The sequence below is a fragment of the Lynx canadensis genome, chromosome B4 (genome assembly GCF_007474595.2).
Source record: "Lynx canadensis isolate LIC74 chromosome B4, mLynCan4.pri.v2, whole genome shotgun sequence".
Classification (NCBI taxonomy): Eukaryota; Metazoa; Chordata; class Mammalia; order Carnivora; family Felidae; genus Lynx; species Lynx canadensis.
Window position 1 is genome coordinate 73,719,835 of NC_044309.1, and position 17,280 is coordinate 73,737,114.

General features: G+C 45.9%; 1 protein-coding gene and 1 long non-coding RNA gene across 4 annotated transcripts; one reads left to right on the forward strand and one right to left on the reverse strand.

Moving 5' to 3' along the window:
• Positions 1-2,581: 2,581 nt before the first annotated feature.
• Positions 2,582-17,014, forward strand: PCED1B (PC-esterase domain containing 1B). Of its 3 annotated transcripts, none has more exons than XR_003970340.1 (3): positions 2,582-2,911; positions 7,713-7,867; positions 16,937-17,014. XR_003970340.1 is itself a non-coding variant. In XM_030322421.1 (3 exons), exon 3 carries the CDS (start codon positions 15,120-15,122, stop codon positions 16,416-16,418), a length of 1,299 nt encoding a protein of 432 aa, XP_030178281.1. In that variant the 5' UTR covers positions 2,582-2,911; positions 7,713-7,867; positions 15,072-15,119; the 3' UTR covers positions 16,419-16,711. The 3 variants fall into 3 exon arrangements, 2 of the variants coding, with proteins under 2 accessions (XP_030178281.1, XP_032449847.1); XM_030322421.1 differs by lacking the exon at positions 16,937-17,014 and adding an exon at positions 15,072-16,711; XM_032593956.1 differs by lacking the exons at positions 7,713-7,867; positions 16,937-17,014 and adding an exon at positions 15,072-16,711.
• LOC115518868 lies at positions 2,918-7,717 on the reverse strand. The gene is made up of 3 exons (XR_003970341.2): positions 6,808-7,717; positions 6,639-6,718; positions 2,918-3,875 (listed from the first exon to the last, which is right to left on the reverse strand). It is a non-coding gene; the product is annotated as an uncharacterized LOC115518868 (long non-coding RNA).
• Positions 17,015-17,280: the final 266 nt, after the last annotated feature.

Consider the following 17,280-nt stretch of genomic DNA (forward strand, 5'->3'; position numbering starts at 1 on the left):
TCGGCCCTCAACCGACTGAGCCACGCTGGTGCCCCTATGTAGCAGTTAGTATTGTCGCTATTTTGTAGATGAGAAGATCAAGCCACAAGGAGTTCAGTGACTACCGATGTCATGCAGCCATAAATGATAGAATTAGTTTTCCAACTCAAGTCTGTGTGGGCCTCAGAGTCACTTCATTCACAGTATCGTAGCTCTGGTTTCAATTCACACTGTCAATACACATGCAGTTGCCGTATTCCAAATCCGTATCAAGGTTTAAGTGGTCCCCAGGCAGGGCACGAGGGCCCAAGTCAATTATAGTGCGACACCACAGGGAGGGCTTCGCCTAACTCCTTTAGAAGCTGTTGTGAGTCACAAGTTTTCTGTACCATTTCAAACATCTGGATGTTTGGAACAATCTGGGTGATCGGTTTACCAAAGTCTTTCTGCAGTTTAGCATCTGCTCCGAATGGGTTTCGTATTCGTTCCAGACGTCTGCCTTAAGTAAAAAGGGAAGTTGACTCTTCAAGAAAGAAGGAAGGAAGAGAGAATAAAATACTTCCGAGAGATATAGGTTATCTGTATAGAATATTTCTGGTAGAATAGATAAGCCAGTGACCATATTGCTTCTGGAAGGAAGAATGAGGGATTAGGAAATCAGAAAGGGGGAGGGACTTCTTGCTCATACCACTTGTACCTTTTCAAGTTCTGTGCCATTAAATACCATCCAAAAATAGGCCAAATAATAACAGCAGGGTGCCCTTTCTGGCCTCCCGCTGAGAGGGCAGCGAAGAGGACACACTGTCATCATCGTGCCCCCAGGCTCTGAGCACCCCGTCAAGGTGACAGTCATTCAAGCTCTCTCCGGGTCTCGGCTTCACCATCTGCAAGGTGACCATCATAATTAAAGTTTGCCTTGCTTTACTAGCGGGGTCTGTTGTGAGATTCCAAGTGTAAAACCTTATACACGTGTAAGTGATCACGGCTGTTTAGGAAAAGTGTGGTGGAGAAGAACGCAAGCCAGCTCACTGAGCTACGGAACACAGAATGGGGCCAGAATAGCAACAGTAACTGTCTCCATAGATAAATTCTTGGAAGTGGGAAAATCTGTAGAAAAGCTGTTGTGTGGTCTCAAACAGTGTTATGTTAAATTCAAAGAGTAAAACGAGATTATCATTTGCACGGTGCCGGCTCTAGTCTTGGAATTAGGCCAGTTTGGGTCATCCTCCCTTGAGACCTCACAAGGGCTTTTCACCCTCACGGTACACAGACTAGCTGGACTTCAGAGAACCGGAGCGGTTGAAAACTCATTTATAGAAATAAACAATGGCAAACTTTCAGTTATAGGACATACTAGCCTGAATTGTAAATATCTAGTTGCAGCCTTGCCTTGAGACACAATAACGATTGTAGTAAAAGTCATGGAAAAAATGCAAGATAACTTGCTTTATGGCTACTGATAAGAGAATAAAAACAATGCGTAATGGATGAAGTTTTTGAGCCACGCTTTGGGTCGTCAATGAAGTGAAGGAAAATGGCATTTCTCAAGAAAAGGCTGCTAGGTTGTTTTATAGGCCAATTTACCTAAATAGAACGGTATTGATTTTTAATTGTTTTAAGTTTACTTATTTGAGAAAGAGAGCACACGAGAGCGAGCAGGGGAGGGGCAGAAAGAAAGGGAGGGGGAGAGAGAGAGAGAGAGAGAGAGAGAGAGAGAGAGAGAGAGAGAAGCCCAAGCAGGCTCTGCACTGACCGTGCAGACATGGAACTCGAACTCATGAACCGTGAGAGCATGACCTGAGCCAAAATCAAGAGTCGGACGCCTGACTGAGCCACCTAGGCGCCTCTAACTAGCATAGTATTTAAAAAACTAACACAAACTAAGTGCACAGGGCACATATTTCTGGACTGTTCTGGAGCCCATTACTCTTGTTCATTAGTTATTTTATGCCATGGAGAAACGCTCTATCCTAAAGTGCTTAATACGCTGATAAAGGGTTCCCGGTTTGGGGAAAAACTTTTTTAGAGCTTCGTGTCCTTCTTCTTCTTCTTTTCCGATTCGTTTCCTCCTTCTCTTTCATCTTGGTACCTGTAGGGAAGGGAATATTCCTCGGCCTTCAGATCACAGACAACAAAGCACTACGTGTATCTAACCAATCTAAAGACCGCTCTCCAGGTCCCTGCCGGTTTCCCGGCGGAACAGCAGAGGAGAAATCGGCAGGTCCTTGTGGGTCGGCCACTGTCTGAGCTTACTGGAGGCCTGTAGTTCTCCATAGTTCTGGGATGGGCTCTTCCACACACAGGGCGGCAGGAGGGTGAAAGGAGAGGATTTGGAGGCGTTATGTCAACTAATGCAGCACACGAATGTGCATCACAAATTCATTTGAAGAGGGAACCGTCTGCTTCTTATCATCTCCTCCTGTTCTCTTTTCTCACTTCCCCTTCCTCTCCCCTCTGTCTGTCCTTCCCCACTCTGCCTTTTCGGCGGGGCACAAGCTACAAGGCAGGAAGAACCGAGGGTCTGAGTTGTGAAAACAAAACAAAGTTTAAGAGTCAGTAAATACAAGCTACACCCAGATTACTGAGAAAAGTGAAATAAAAACCAGCTCAGAGCCAAATTCCGGGAAGATGCTGTATGTTGGACTGACTTCGCGTTTTCACATTTGTTGCCTTGAAGCTTTGGTCATTAGTCTTCCGGTTCCTAATACAAAAAAGTAAATGCTGACTCGTGTCATTGGCCTCAGATACCACCGGAAATGGCATCTTCTCCCCAGCCGCTGGCTCATAAGCATAGAAGCACCCAGGGGTGAACTTATCTGCCTTCCAGCCCAGGCCTGGCCTTCTGATCTACAGCCGAGAAAGGAGCCCGTCTAGGGAAGAGATCTCGGATCAACTGAGAGGTACATTTTCAAATCACCAGTTACTGTAATGAGTAAGTACTTTTCAGTTTTCCCATTTTATTTTAAGCATTAATTAGGATCCTCATTTCTTGGGCACTTACTGTAGAGAGGAATCACCGTCCTAACCCCCTTCACCCTACCCCCACTTAACTGGACAGCCCTGAAGAGACAACTGTTATTTTGTAATAAGAAAGATTTATGATCGATACACTACCCTATCTCTAAAAAACGTAGAGTAAAAAGAGACAGCCAGTTGTGAACAGGAGAAAGGATGTGAAGCATCGGCTGTCTGTGCAATCTTGTATGTTGTGGTTGACCACAAAGGCTTGGCATCAGTTTTGACTCCCAGCTCTGCTTTTCATAAAATAGACGACCTTGGGCAGACGACTTCATCTTCCAAACTTAATTTTTGAATGTGTAAAATGGAGAAAAATAAAATACCAATGTCACAGACAACCAGGTAAAACAGTATACTGGTGGAGTGGACACCAAATGTTACTGAATAACAAGTGAAATTAGCATTTCTCAGTAATAAATTAAGTCCTTCATTTGACTGGAAAGCTCTCTTAACGAGCAACATCCCAACCCTTGAACATGCAGACGTGGCTTGAGAATAACAACAACGAACATGTGCAAAGTTTACAGAGCATTGCATCTGATTTCCACAGTTAACCCTGGTGAGTGCAGAGCCGTTGACATGATTTTGTCACTGAGGGATAGAGAAGCCAAAAGCCCGGCTGAACCTGGCAGCAGGAAGGGAAGCTCACGGGTCCAAACTCGGAGCTGAAGGGAGGAAAACAGGACTTGAAAAAAGCCAGTGTCAGAGTGAGTTTGCCCGTTCCATTCTCCAGGCGAGCTTCTCTCCTCTTGGACCTTGTCTCTCTTCTGGTTCCAAGCCCTGCAGCTTAAAACTGGCAAAGTCCTTGGTCCCACTGCTGCCAACACACAGAGCGGTGGGAACGCAGGTCTTCCAGATCCGTCTATAGCATAGTGTAGCTAGGGAGCAAGGCGGACGAGAGACTGACTCTTAGAATCCCATTTAATTCAACACCTTTTTTTCCCATAGAAACACTATTGCACTTAGTAATCAGACACCACATTGTTAATCATAACAGCAATAATAAAAGAATATCCAACTTAAAAGCTCTTTATAGGGCCCTGGGGTGGCTCAGTCGGTTAACCATCTAACTCTTGCTTTCAGCTCAGGTCATGATCTCATGGTTTGTAAGATCAAACGCTGCATTGGGAGCCTGCTTGGGATTCTCTCCCTCCCTCTCTCTCTCTCTCTCTCTCTCTGCCCCTTCTTCACTTGGTCTCTATCTCTCTCTCAAAGGACAAAAAAAAAAAAAAAATTAAAAGCTCTTTCCTGTGATCTCCTTAGAGGAGAACTGGAGGCCACTTCTCCCATCTGAATGCTGAAAACACAGGAGATGAAGTGAGCTCAGAGGTGGGAAACCCCAGCCTGCTGACTCAGCCTAACGTTCACATCACTGCTTAAAATGGCTCTTGTGGCCATTCCTGGAGACAGAACTTTCAGAATCCAAGCTGTTCATCTGTTGAAAGCAACTTAGTCTTTTTTTTTTTTTTTATTTTTTTTTTTTTTCAACGTTTATTTATTTTTGGGACAGAGAGAGACAGAGCATGAACGGGGGAGGGGCAGAGAGAGAGGGAGACACAGAATTGGAAACAGGCTCCAGGCTCTGAGCCATCAGCCCAGAGCCCGACGCGGGGCTCGAACTCACGGACCGCGAGATCGTGACCTGGCTGAAGTCGGACGCTTAACCGACTGCGCCACCCAGGCGCCCCGAAAGCAACTTAGTCTTTATTGGCTCCCCATCACCCTTCCTTTCCAACCATGGGAAATTTTTATTCAAATACTGGTTAGAATCTGGAGTAGTCAGCATAAGTATAAAGAATTTCTAAGTACAAACAGAGCTTAGCACAGCACTGAGTTTTCCACTGACCCATTAGGAGGAGGAATTAACTATCAGTGAATGAAAGCTGAACTGAGTTAACTTCATCCCTGCTGTTTCCTCATGGAAAAATTTAAAGCTGTGTACAAAACATTGCTTTGATTTGTTTTTCAACAGAGAATAAAAAGGAAAACGGTATGCAAATATTATTTTTCTAGATAAGACTATTTTTTCCTCTTAATTTCAACAAATATTTATAGCTGGGGTTAAAAGCTCAGGTTTTGGAGCCATAATTCCTCTTAAAGAAACAAAACAATATCTTTGGCTTATCTCATCAATCAGAAGATTCATTGGCAATGACAGACTAGTTATGCCTTTTCCTAGCTGCACCATCTTGGGTGATTTACATAACCTCTCCAAGCCTCAGTTTCCTTATTCATAGAGTGAAGATAATAATAGTCCTTACCTCATGAGTGGGCCCGGCAGGCAGTAACTGCTCAATGAATGCTAACCATTATGCAGAGGGGTAGAACGGTGGGGTGAGACCCACCCTCCAGGACTAGGATATACTGGGGTAGTTAATTATAGTACAAAATAGAACCAAGGACTAAGTCAGGGCATCTATCAGAAGGAGGAGGGACTTTCCTGTCTGGGGAAAAAAGGGAGGCTTTCAGACAGAACTTCATTTGAAACTGGATCTTAAGACAGAAACAGAATTTCAGTAGAAGGGGTGCCTGGGGGGCTCAGTGGTTTAAGATTCTGACTTCAGCTCAGGTCATGACCTCAAGGTTCCTGGGTTCGAGCCCCACATAGGGCTCTGTGCTGACAGTTCAGAGCCTGGAGCCTGCTTTGTATCCTATGTCTCCCTCACTCTCTCTCTGCCCCTCCCCCTCTTGTGCTCTCTCTTTCGCTCAAAAATAAATAATAATAAACATTAAAAAATTAAAAAAAAAAAAAGAATTTCAATAGAGGAGGGGGTTAGGGAGCACTGATGCTGAGCCACAGAGCAAACATGAAGAGGTGAGAAAAAGCTCAGAGTATACACAGGCTCTAAAATTCATCCACAGGCATTGGGGAGCGGCACAGAAGGAAGGATCCTATCTTGGGTTAAAAAACAAAGTTTATAAATACAACATGTTGGGCTTATGCTAGCATATCAAATGAAAGTGAAGATACAAAATTCAAAAGCCTAGATGATCACATTTTATGTGAGAACACGGAAACTAAAAACCATGCCATTTTAGAAGTCTTCAAAAGTAAAAAGACACACTTTCTTTATTTCTTATGTTTATTCATTTTTGAGGAGAGAGAGAGGGAGGGAGGGAAGGAGGGGCAGAGAGAGAGGGGGGACAGAGGATCTGAAGGGCACACAGCAGTGAGCCAGATGTGGGGCTCGAACTCACGAACCATGAGATCATGGCCTGAGCTGAAGTTGGACGCTCAACCGACTGAGCCACCCAGGCGCCCCAAAGACACACTTTCTTAAGAATTAAGAATAATTTACGGAAAGTACAAGAGGTAATCATAAAATCTAAAACAGAGGTGAGCTCGATCGCTGTGCTCAGCTTCCCAAAATATATTGCAACACCCTTCTCCCTAAAGCATATCCTCAAGAATCCCATCTTATTTTTTAATGCCAGGAAATAGTTGAACGGTTCTCCATCCAGGCTCTCATTCAAGGATTTTGAGGTTTCAGGAAGAGTGGAGACAGCCATACTCAGAGGCAGAGGTGATTTCCACCTGGTTATCCCCAACCAAAGTGGCAAGCCTCAATGATACATCAGCTCTCTGAAAATGCACAGCAAGAATATGCTGCCGTCATTCCCACAAAGGATCTGATATTTACCTTTAGGAAGATTGTCCAAAGGTCACAAGAGAATTATCTTAGGAATTCAGCCATGGTTTGATGGTAGGATAAATTGGCGTCTAGAGAATTTGAAAGTGATAAGAGGCCCACACAGGTTACTCGTTGCCCCCTCCCCTTCCCCACCCCCTGGGAACTTCATTCCACTCACCTGAATGCGTCTGGAACTCAGGAGACAAGTTTGGGCTGGCTTAATTTATTGAGCACTTAAAAACGCGGTGGACCTCACGCTAGTGACTTCGTTCATTTAACCCTCACTTCTAAAGAGATTCGTGGTATTATTCTCGTTTTTCTGATGAAGGTTCTGGAGTGCAAAAAAAATGACTTAAACGGCCCTGGGTCTCAGAGGCTCGTAAGCGGTGGAACCGGATATAAACCCAGGGAGCTGATTCCGAGCCCCCCTCTGAGCCACTGGGCTTTGCCGCAATTCAGGAGGCATCTGCATACAAATGGTGATTGATAAGGGGACTTGGATAATTTGTTTCCATCCGAAGTGGGACTTTTTCTGGTGGGGGGAAGGGTGCTGTGAATAACTGCGCTGGAAAAACAGGGGGCAAACCTGAACAGTTTGGGGCAAACAGAAATGTGAGAGTGGAGGGATTTACCCAGGGAAAGAGTGTTGAAGAAAAGAAGAAAGGAGCCCATTAGTAGGTCTTGAGAAAGACCAACAGTAGAGGAGTTGCCCGAGAAAGAGAAACTCACACCGGATCTTGGGGGAGGTGAGCCGGGATACTGGAGTGTCAGCCTGGGGCAGTTTTCCTCAGGGAGTCACCTGGGGCGCCCCCAAGACCCCAGGAGCTGGGAATGCTTTGGGTGATAAGGCCCACGAGGTGGCCTTTAACAGGAGCGGCCGGGAAATCACTGGTGATTTACTGACCAACATTTCTTGGGTTTCGTGGAGTTGGAAGCCAAATGAAAGTAACAGGAGTGAGTGGGAGGTGAGGCCCCAGCCCCAGCCCGTGCAAATAACCCGTTTCCAAAGTGGCCTTGGAGGGGAAGCAAAAGATAGGACTGTCCTGGAGGTGGAGTCAAAGAAGTTTCCTTTCTTTTTGAAAGCAAGAAACCAGAATGCGTTTAGTGCTTAAGGGAAGGAACCAGCCACAGGAGAGGGAAGAAAAAGTAGAATGCGTAATGACCCCCTCTCCAGGGGACAGCGTGGAGCAAAGTTCCTGAGCCGCCAGAGCTGAGGGATTACCTTTACACCTGAGCAGGTACAGCTGTGCCTATGCGGGAGGAAGGGGGCACCGGGGGCTGGAGGGCTTGATGCAGGGGAACGGGAGCGAGGTGCCGTCTGCGGGCTCGGGTTTTCTCTGCCGTCCCAGCGGGGAGGGGTTGTTGTGCGCGCCAGGCGCTGTACTAGGCCCTTGACAAACAGTGACGTGATCTCGTTTCGTCTTCACGGCGGATCGGTGATCGGTAGGCTATCTACCTCACTTTACCTCCAGAGGAGGCGGTGGCTCAGAACGGTAAGCAGTCGGCCCAAGCGCACACGGCTGCTTGGGGCCAGAGTCCACGCCTGACTTGAGTGTCTCCAGGGAAGGGAAGGCCGGCTGCCTGTCTTTCCGTTATCTTTCGGTCTCAGGGTAATAAGAGGTAGGAAGTTAGAGAATACAGTTTAAATACTGATTGGAGACCGGAATGTGGAAGTTTGTCATAGACTGTACATGATTGAAATAGTATGTTTGTTTATAGGGATTGCTTTGATATTTTTACCCTAGGAGATCCTTTCGTAAAACAGGAGTTGTTTCTTTTTCTTTTCTTTTTTTTATGGGACTATTGAATAAAAGCTCCATAGTTTGTTTCGTTTTTATAGAAGTCACCTGCATATCAGGTATTATGAAGCCACCCTTCATTTGTCAAGGATGCTACCTGCATTTCGTTCTAAAATCCATAAGAAAATTTTATATTAGACTGTTCCCACAGGGAAAATACGCTGCCTGGCGGATTTTTACACTTGGCCATTTTTACACTCTAAAAGTGTGTGAAATTCTTCTGTGGCTACTTTATAGCAAAAGAATCCCAAATTTAAGATTGTGGCCCCAGGGGGATGGTGCTGATACACCTTGATTATGTCCACGGTGAGTCCTGCCTCCACCAGGAAAACCTGCAGCCCACTTCGTTGCCTTCCTTCCTTCTTCCTTCCTTCCTTTCACCGTTCACCTTTATTTATTTTTGAGAGACAGAGTGTGAGCGGGGGAGAGGCAAAGAGAGAGGGAGACACAGAATCAGCCCCCAGGCTCCAAGCTGTCAGCACAGAGCCCAACGCGGGGCCCAAACTCACGGACCCCGAGATCATGACCTGAGCTGAAGTTGGACACTTAACCGACTGAGCCACCCAGCGCTCCACGTGGAGCCCACTTTGAAGATCACTATTCTAGGTTTCAGTTTTCCATTTCCATCACTTGTGTTTGAGATTTTAGATGTGGTGCATAAGGATTCATTCCCTGAATAGCCAAGTAAGAAATATGGGCCATATAGGGATGGGGTAGAGGAACCTTGACAGTAGTTGGGGGATGTGAGTCACTTTGCAGAATGACAACTGTCACAGCCCCCAGATAGACACAGGTGATCTCCAATTTGTACTGAATTAATTAATGGGCTGCAGAGCTGAGGCCTATTTTAGAGGGGAAGTTACCTGGAGTGGGGGATTAGAATCCCAACTTTCTAGGGGCTGATATTTGCAAAGAATTTGCGTTCTTTACCATAGTAAATTATTTACCGTAATATTTCACAGTATTTTATGTATTTTTTAAAACTTTGCTCTCAGGGGCACCTGGGTGTCTCAGTCGGCTTCAGCTCAGGTCATGATCTCACGGTTTGTGGGTTCGAGCCCCGCATCGGGCTCTGTGCTGACAGTTTAGAGCCTGGAGCCTGCTTCGAATTCTGTGTCTCCCTCTCTCTCTCTGCTCCTCCCCTGCTCATGCTCTCTCTCTCTCCTTCATAAATAAATAAATAAATAAATAAATAAATAAATAAATAAATAAAATTTGCTCTCAGAACCACTTTTAAACATAGTAGGCGGGCATTATTTTCCCCTTTTTTGTGTTATATGGAAAAGAGTGTGTGTTAACGGACTTGCCCCAGATCAAAAGAGCAGTCTCTTGAGAATCAGCAATGCTCAGGCCATTCATTAAGCTTTCCCAAAGAGAAGTTTGAATTGTTTGTTTTTCTTCTTAGAAAACTTACTGTGACACGCAATTTAATTTTTGACAAGTTTAAATCCCACTTAGAAAATTCAGCAAATGCCAAGACACAGCGGTAAATTCGTGAAAAATAATAATCTTATTTGTACTATCTGTTCCGTTTAAATAGATGTAAGGGGATCTTGGAAAGTTCCACACATTGATTTGATTACGAAAAATGCAGGTAGAAGAAAATGAACTATTTATATTCCCAACATAATGTTGCATTAAGATGGTTAGTCTTCTGCAAGAAATTTTTTAACTAGTTGCAAGTACTTCCTATAACTAATCAAAACAACATCCTAATTGTTAGTGTTTACCTCTGATTTAAGGCTTCTCTGCAGGGTCTCTAGAGCAACTGACCTATATCTGTGTCTGTCTTCCTGTAACTAAAGATCAATAAGAAAAGAAATGAACCTAAGTTCTACAACACGTTGATGAATGAAAAACAAATGTTATGTGTTTGGCTCATGATAGTTATACAAGCAATAGTCAGTGATTTATAAGTCATGGTGCTTATGAAGGTATTAAAAAATTAATTACCCCCAAACAGAAATCTAAGCAAAATACTTGAAAGTAATTTATTGTAGTAGTAGCCATTATTAATGCATATTTCTGTAAGAGTGTTAGTCAACGTCCAAATAGAAAGCACGGAATTAGGGGCGCCTGGGTGGCTCAGTCAGTTAAGCGTCCGACTTCGGCTCAGGTCATGATCTCACGGTTCGTGAGTTGGAGCCTGCGTCAGGCTCTGTGCTGACAGCTCAGAGCCTGGAGCCTGCTTCAGATTCAGTGTCCCCTCTCTCTCTGCCCCTCCCCCGCTCATTCTCTCTCTCACTCTCTCCCTCTCTGTCTCAAAAATAAATAAACATTCAAAAAATTTTAAAAAAGAAAGCATGGCACTAACTTATGATTTGAGGAATCATCATCAAACTCTTAAAAAAAAAAAGTTTTAATTTGACATTGGAATCACACCTTTCAAGGATCACCCAAATACCTCCTCTCCCCCTCCTGACTCTTCCATCTGGCTTTGGCGCTTCATTTACGTATATCCACTGTAGCCACTGGCACCTTCTACAATACTTGCCTTTCTGAGTCCATTTCCTTTCCGCTCCTCTTGAGAGAAGAGACCGCCTTTTTATATTGAGTCCTTCCATCTAGCACAATAGCTGGTTCTCAGTGACCTTCACTGAATGAATGAATGAGTGAATGAATCTATCTATAAAACAGCTACCAAAACTAATAAGGGAGTTGAGCACATTTGAAGCACATTTTTAGCCTAGGCTAAAAAGCCCCAAAATCTGTTTTCAACTCCCTTTTTTGTTTCATTTTTTTTATAAATAAAAACTTTGAAATTGGAACATACCAGCTTTTTTTTTTTTTTTTTTTTTAGAACAGAGAAGATTTAACTCTCAAGTTTTCTTCCTTCACTACCTCCACCCCCCAGAAGTCACTTTTGTTTTTGTTAGGTTTTGTTTTTAATGCTTGGTATCTTAGTTTAAATGATTCTTTCCCAGGGCGAGAATCCGAAGGCTGTCTGATTTGCTACTCCTGTTACAGGGGTGGCGCTCTTGATCAAGAATTTCATGAATTTCCTTTCAGTTTAGCTTCTGACTGGAGTGCTCTTTCCCAGTCATTTTCTCCCCCCCTTCTTTTCCACAGTCTGATCTGCTCACAGGCTCCATTTGCAGAAGGACGATGAGAAATTCCCAGGGAGACGTTTTGCCCAGTGTTGACGCTGAACCCTTGTAGCTGCATTTGGGTGGGTTAAGTTCACTGGTGGGGACAGAGGGCAGCCAGAATTCCTCAAACACTGTGAGAGGCCTGGGAGTCTGCAGAATTTTGTTTTGGTTGTTCTGAAATCCAGGTCACTTAAATTTTTGCGTGTCTTTTGGTTGAGGTCAAGGGATGGGATGAAATATGTATACTCTCACTCACAGCCCCCCAGCCCCTGAGTACGCATAAACCACCTTTCTCCAGGCTCGCAGAGGAAATAGTTGCCTGCCTTTGCATAAAGACCTACCAAGGCACTCTTCTCTCCTGTCTTCAAATATCTCCAGGACATGGGCCAAGATCTTGTATTCGCACCAGTCCGCAGGGCATTCTGTTGTAAAGGATGTCTCCTACCGAGAGACCAGAGACCGACTTTGGCGTTCATGGCTTTAAATTTTAGCTCCATCAGATCACATAGGAATATCCTTCCCTGTAAAACGGAACTAATAAAAATTATCTCATAAATGGGATTACATTTGTAAAGCTACTGGCATCCCGTAGCCACTCAACAAACACAGATTTTTGCTTTTCTTCAAAATCTTTCACTTAGGTCATATCATTTGCTCTTCACAGAACCCTGCTGGGCAAACGGCACACGTTCTGTAAGCACCCCCCACCCTTTTCATAGATGATTAACCTGGTGCTTTGAAACTTGCTCAGTAATAATAATAACAACAACAACAAACTCTTATCTATGCTTGCTACTTGTCAGGCATTGTTCTAACCATTTTACATTTAGTCCTCACAAGTCTATGAAGTGAGCGCTAAGTCCCATTTCACAGATGAGGACCATTAAGGCAGTGAAAGGCTACGTCATTGCCCAAGGACAAAGAGCTAACCAATAGAATAGTTGAGATTCAAACCCAAGTAGTGTTGCTCCGAGAGAAGTGTTCTTCACCAGTATACTTCAGTGCCCCTCTTTCCCACGGTTTTTAACTAGTAGATTGGATTCCCATCTGTGAGTCCCAAGTCTAGAGCACACTTCAGACTCAGAGGAGGAATGCATTAGGTCCAGTAAACAAAATACCCTCCTGGAGACAGCACCAGGTTATCCGATCTGCCAGCCGGGACTAGGCACACAGTAGGACCAGAGAGCCAGCCCAGGGAAGGTGCACACAGCCGAGCAGCATGAGAAGCTGAGACGCCCCGGGAGGAGATTTCCCTCTTCACTTTGCCCTTTAGAGACTGGGGTCTAGGGCAAAGGAGGACTATTTGTTCACAGAGACCCTGAAGGTCCACAGCACCTGTTCATTCAATGGTACTTAGCGCTCTTTGTATTGTACTTAGCCGTGAATATTTCTGAAGGGCTCCTGAAGGGCGTGACCAGGTTTTACTCATTTTTCTACCCTCCATGTGGAGCCCATAGTAGGTACTTAACAAGTGTGAGCTGGATGAATAAACCGTTGCAAACCAAGGAACATCCCTGAGCCCCAAAGGGATTTGGGGTTTGCTTTATGTTTTATTTTGTTGCACCGCAATGAACTACATCTCATTTTTAAGCTTTTTTTTTCTGATAGCAAAAACATTTAAATGAAGATTCTTTGGGGACAAATAAGCCAATATTTTCAACTCTTAGGGCAACTCTTTTATATTCTACCCATTTTCATGTTTTTATGTTTGTACATTACCCATTTAAAACCACAAATAGTATGACTTTTAGAAACTGAATGTGTGATTTAATAATAAGCATCCACCCCCACCTATTAAAATGCTTCCTAATGCATAAAAGCCTACAAATATCAAGCCACAATGGATTTTATTGACTTCTGTGTAAGTGTATGAAGTGGATGCCATGTTCCTCTCCATCTGAGATGTGTTGGTAATATTGGACTGTGTTTCTCCCTTGTAATCATTAATGGGCATGGTTGTAAATGGCAGCTTTAAAATAAACGTAAACTGGGGCGCCTGGGTGGCTCAGTCGGTTAAGCGTCCGACTTCGGCTCAGGTCACGATCTCGCGGTCCGCGGGTTCGAGCCCCGCGTAGGGCTCTGGGCTGATGGCTCGGAGCCTGGAGCCTGCTTCCGATTCTGTGTTTCCCTCTCTCTCTGCCCCTCCCCCATTCATGCTGTGTCTCTCTCTGTCTGAAAAATAAATAAACGTTAAAAAAAAATAAACGTAAACTGAAGTTTTGAAGATGAGTTTCACAACTCTTAACATTTTATTCAATGTGCTGAGGAGGAAAAACTTTTCTTCTACCCTCTTAGGTTCAGTATCTGGGGCCCTGTGAATTAAACAGAGACAGGTTAAAAGGAGGAAAAGCACACCATTTTTGTTAATATTTATGTGCGCAAGAGTTCACCAAAAAGAAATGAAACTCAAAGAAGCAGATTCGGGGGCTTACATATTATTTTAACAAAGGCAAAGGGGCTTGGGCTTCATGGGATGATGAATTGTGGGGAAGAACTCAGAAATATATAGGGGGACTAATGGAAAATCGGGGCTATTTTAGTAAAGTTTATGCAAACTCATCTTGGTGTTGACAACTCCCTGTATTCTTCCTTGACTCTTCTCTCCCTGGTGGGGGAAGGATCACCTGCGCCAAAGGGAAATTTGTACACTGCTTTTAAGCAAATAAGGGAAGTTCTGAGAACACTTCCTATGTCTGTTGATTCTTAGTTGCTTTCAGCTCAAAATAATCCTTACACCAAAATGGCATCTTTGGGGATGGTGTATTCTGATCTGCTTCCTACGGAAAGTAAAGAATATTACAGGTGAAACGTGTGCATTACTTCCAATGTTACTGCCTTTTTCACAAGTCCTATTTGCAAAACAAAAACAAAAACAAAAAAACCACACACACACACAAACAAAAATCCAGCAGCTTCCTTGTTAAGGAAATCTGTTTTCATATGTTTTCTGACCTGGCACCTGTACTTTTCTGTTGTTTGTGGCATTTCCGTGAGTTCTTTTTAAATTATTAAAAGTAAGGTACAATTATATAAAGTCTATTTACAAAAAAGGGGAGAAGGCAAGTCATCCATAGCCGGATCTTTTCTATTACGAACTACGCTTTTGCATATTTTCTTTCAGTGTTATCTACATGCTATAGTTGGAGTGAGGCAGGGCATGTAACATATCACCACAGGCTCTGTGCTGTTGCTCGCTCACCGTGCTCATTACTGAGCAGCTGCAGGGTTGACCTCAGCACTCTTCAGTCCTCAGACACCTGAGCTGCCTGCCCAGGGGCTGTCTGACTTCTAGCCAGGGGACGAGGGCCTGTGGGGTTGGCCGCTTCTGGCCCGGTGGAACCTGGGCCTCCAAGAGCCGCTGCAGAGGCTCACAGATTAAGGTGAAGCCTGGCCGATGGGCTTATGGCTCCGGGCTCCCTTCTTGCTCTCTTCCCACTGCCAGGCTGAGGGGAGTGGACTTCCCAGGCCAACCCTCCATCCCCTTGCCTGAGTCTTGCCACACGAGGGCCCGCCCAGGGTGGGTCCCTCCCAGCCACTCTCTCCTTCTGTCCTAGCAACCTGAAGACCTCCCGCGTGGAGAGGAAAGACCTAGGCGGCGCACCATGGCCGTCACGGCCCACCTGCTGGCCGCCGACGTGCAGCAGCTGCTCCACAACAAGTTCGTGGTCATCCTGGGAGACTCTGTCCAAAGGGCCGTGTACAAGGACCTGGTGCTCCTGCTGCAGAAGGACCTCCTGCTCACTCCCACCCAGCTCAAGGCCAAGGGGGAGGAGAGCTTTGAACGGGACAAGCTGGTGGACGGAGGCCAGCGGGGCCCCATGCACAACGGCATCCAGTACCGGGAGGTCCGCCAGTTCTGCTCCGACCACCACCTGGTGCGCTTCTACTTCCTGACGCGCGTGTACTCCAGCTACCTCGAGGCCATCCTGCAAGAGCTGCAGTCCAGCCAGCACGGCCCCCCGGACGTGATCATCATGAACTCCTGCCTCTGGGACCTCTCCAGGTACGGTCCGGACTCCTGGAAGAGCTACCTGGAGAACCTGGAGAGCCTGTTCGAGCGCCTGGGCCAGGTTCTGCCCGAGTCGTGCCTCCTGGTGTGGAACACAGCCATGCCCGTGGGCAAGAAGATCACCGCGGGCTTCCTCCCGCCGGAGCACCGGCCTGAGGATTCCTCCCTGAGAGACAAAGTCATCGCGGCCAACTTCCACAGCTCTGTGGAAGCGAAGAAACACGGCTTCGATGTGCTGGACTTGCACTTCCACTTCCGCCACGCGGGGCGCCACCTGCAGCGGGACGGAGTGCACTGGGACGAGCTCGCGCACCGCCACCTCTCCCAGCTGCTGCTGGCCCACGTGGCCGACGCCTGGGGCGTGGATCTGCCCCGGCGGGACCCGGTGGGCCCCTGGATCTGGGATGGCCCCGCGAGGACCGGACCCGGCCGGGGAGTTGAGCGGCAGCCCCAGGCCAGCCCAGATCAACCGTCCATGCCTCCTGCCGGGTACCGCCCCCTGCTCCCACTTCCCCATCTGCCCCCGCCCCCGCCTCCCCTCCTGCCCTTGCCCCCACATCCTCGCCCTTTTCCCTTTCACCCTGTGATGACCAGATTCCTGTTCGGTCCCCGAGATCACTTTTCTGCCTCAGACCATCCTTTCCAGTCCGATCAGTTCTCCTCAAACCATTTCCATTCAGATGTCCCCTCACCTACCCAGACAGGATTTTCCTTTGAAGATGATCCCCAGCCACCCAGGCCCCCTTTCCCCACACCCTACCTGCAGCGGGCCCCTGTGGTTCATAGGGGGTTTCCCCGGCATCTACCTCGTGGCCCCTATGTGCCCTGGGGTCGGCGGCCCAGATCTTCCAAGAGACAGGCCCCATCCCACCCACAGCCAAGGCCTCAATAAACTGACTTGGGGGCCTTACTCCTCATGGTGGACATGGACTGGGCAGATCATCTGACTCTCCTGAAACAGCCTGACCTTGTTAACAGAAGCCTTTGGTCCCTGCTTGGACTTCTTGTTGGTCATTGCTGTTACTAATAATGGCCTAGAAGAGCCCTTCAACCATTTTTGTTGGCTGTGGCCTTTTCCTCCGATCGCTGGCAGTGACCAAGCATTATTCCTGCCTCTCCACTCCCTGTCCTCTTTGTCTTTTTGTAAACCTAAAATTGAAATAAAGAAGTAGTTTCACAAAAGTAGTTGTAGATTTTGCGTGTGTCTGTATGTAATGGTGCCTCCCCTTTCCATTAAATAATTAGCTTAAAAAGCAAGGACGGTATCTGTTGACTTGAGTGTTTATGGCATCTACTTGACAAACTATTCAAAGTGGAATTTGTCTAAAATCATTCGGAGACTTTCCATAAAATACACCTGATTCCTTACGAATAAGCAGAAGAACTTTAATTTTTTGTGGTCTTTTCCAGAGATTCTCAAAGACTCATTGAATTTTAAAACTGGGAAGACTGGGGGCGCCTGGTGGCTCAGTCCGTTAAGTGGCCGACCGGCTCAGGTCATGATCTCGCAGTCTATGAGTTTGAGCCCTGTGTGGGGCTCTGTGCTGACAGCTCAGAGCCTGGAGCCTGTTTCAGATTCTGTCTCCCTCTCTCTGATCCTCCCCTGTTCATGCTCTGTCTCTCTCTGTCGCAAAAATAAATAAACGTTAAAAAAAATTTTTTTAAATAAAAAATAAAACTGGGAAGACTGAATATATAATATTTAACGCAAACAAGGTAACTGCAGCTAAGCATGGTGAGTAACTTGTTCTAGG

What these genes read in the sequence shown, in the direction of transcription:
- PCED1B (XM_030322421.1), top strand. Translation starts at nt 15,120, where the DNA reads ATGGCCGTCACGGCCCACCTGCTGGCCGCCGACGTGCAGCAGCTGCTC.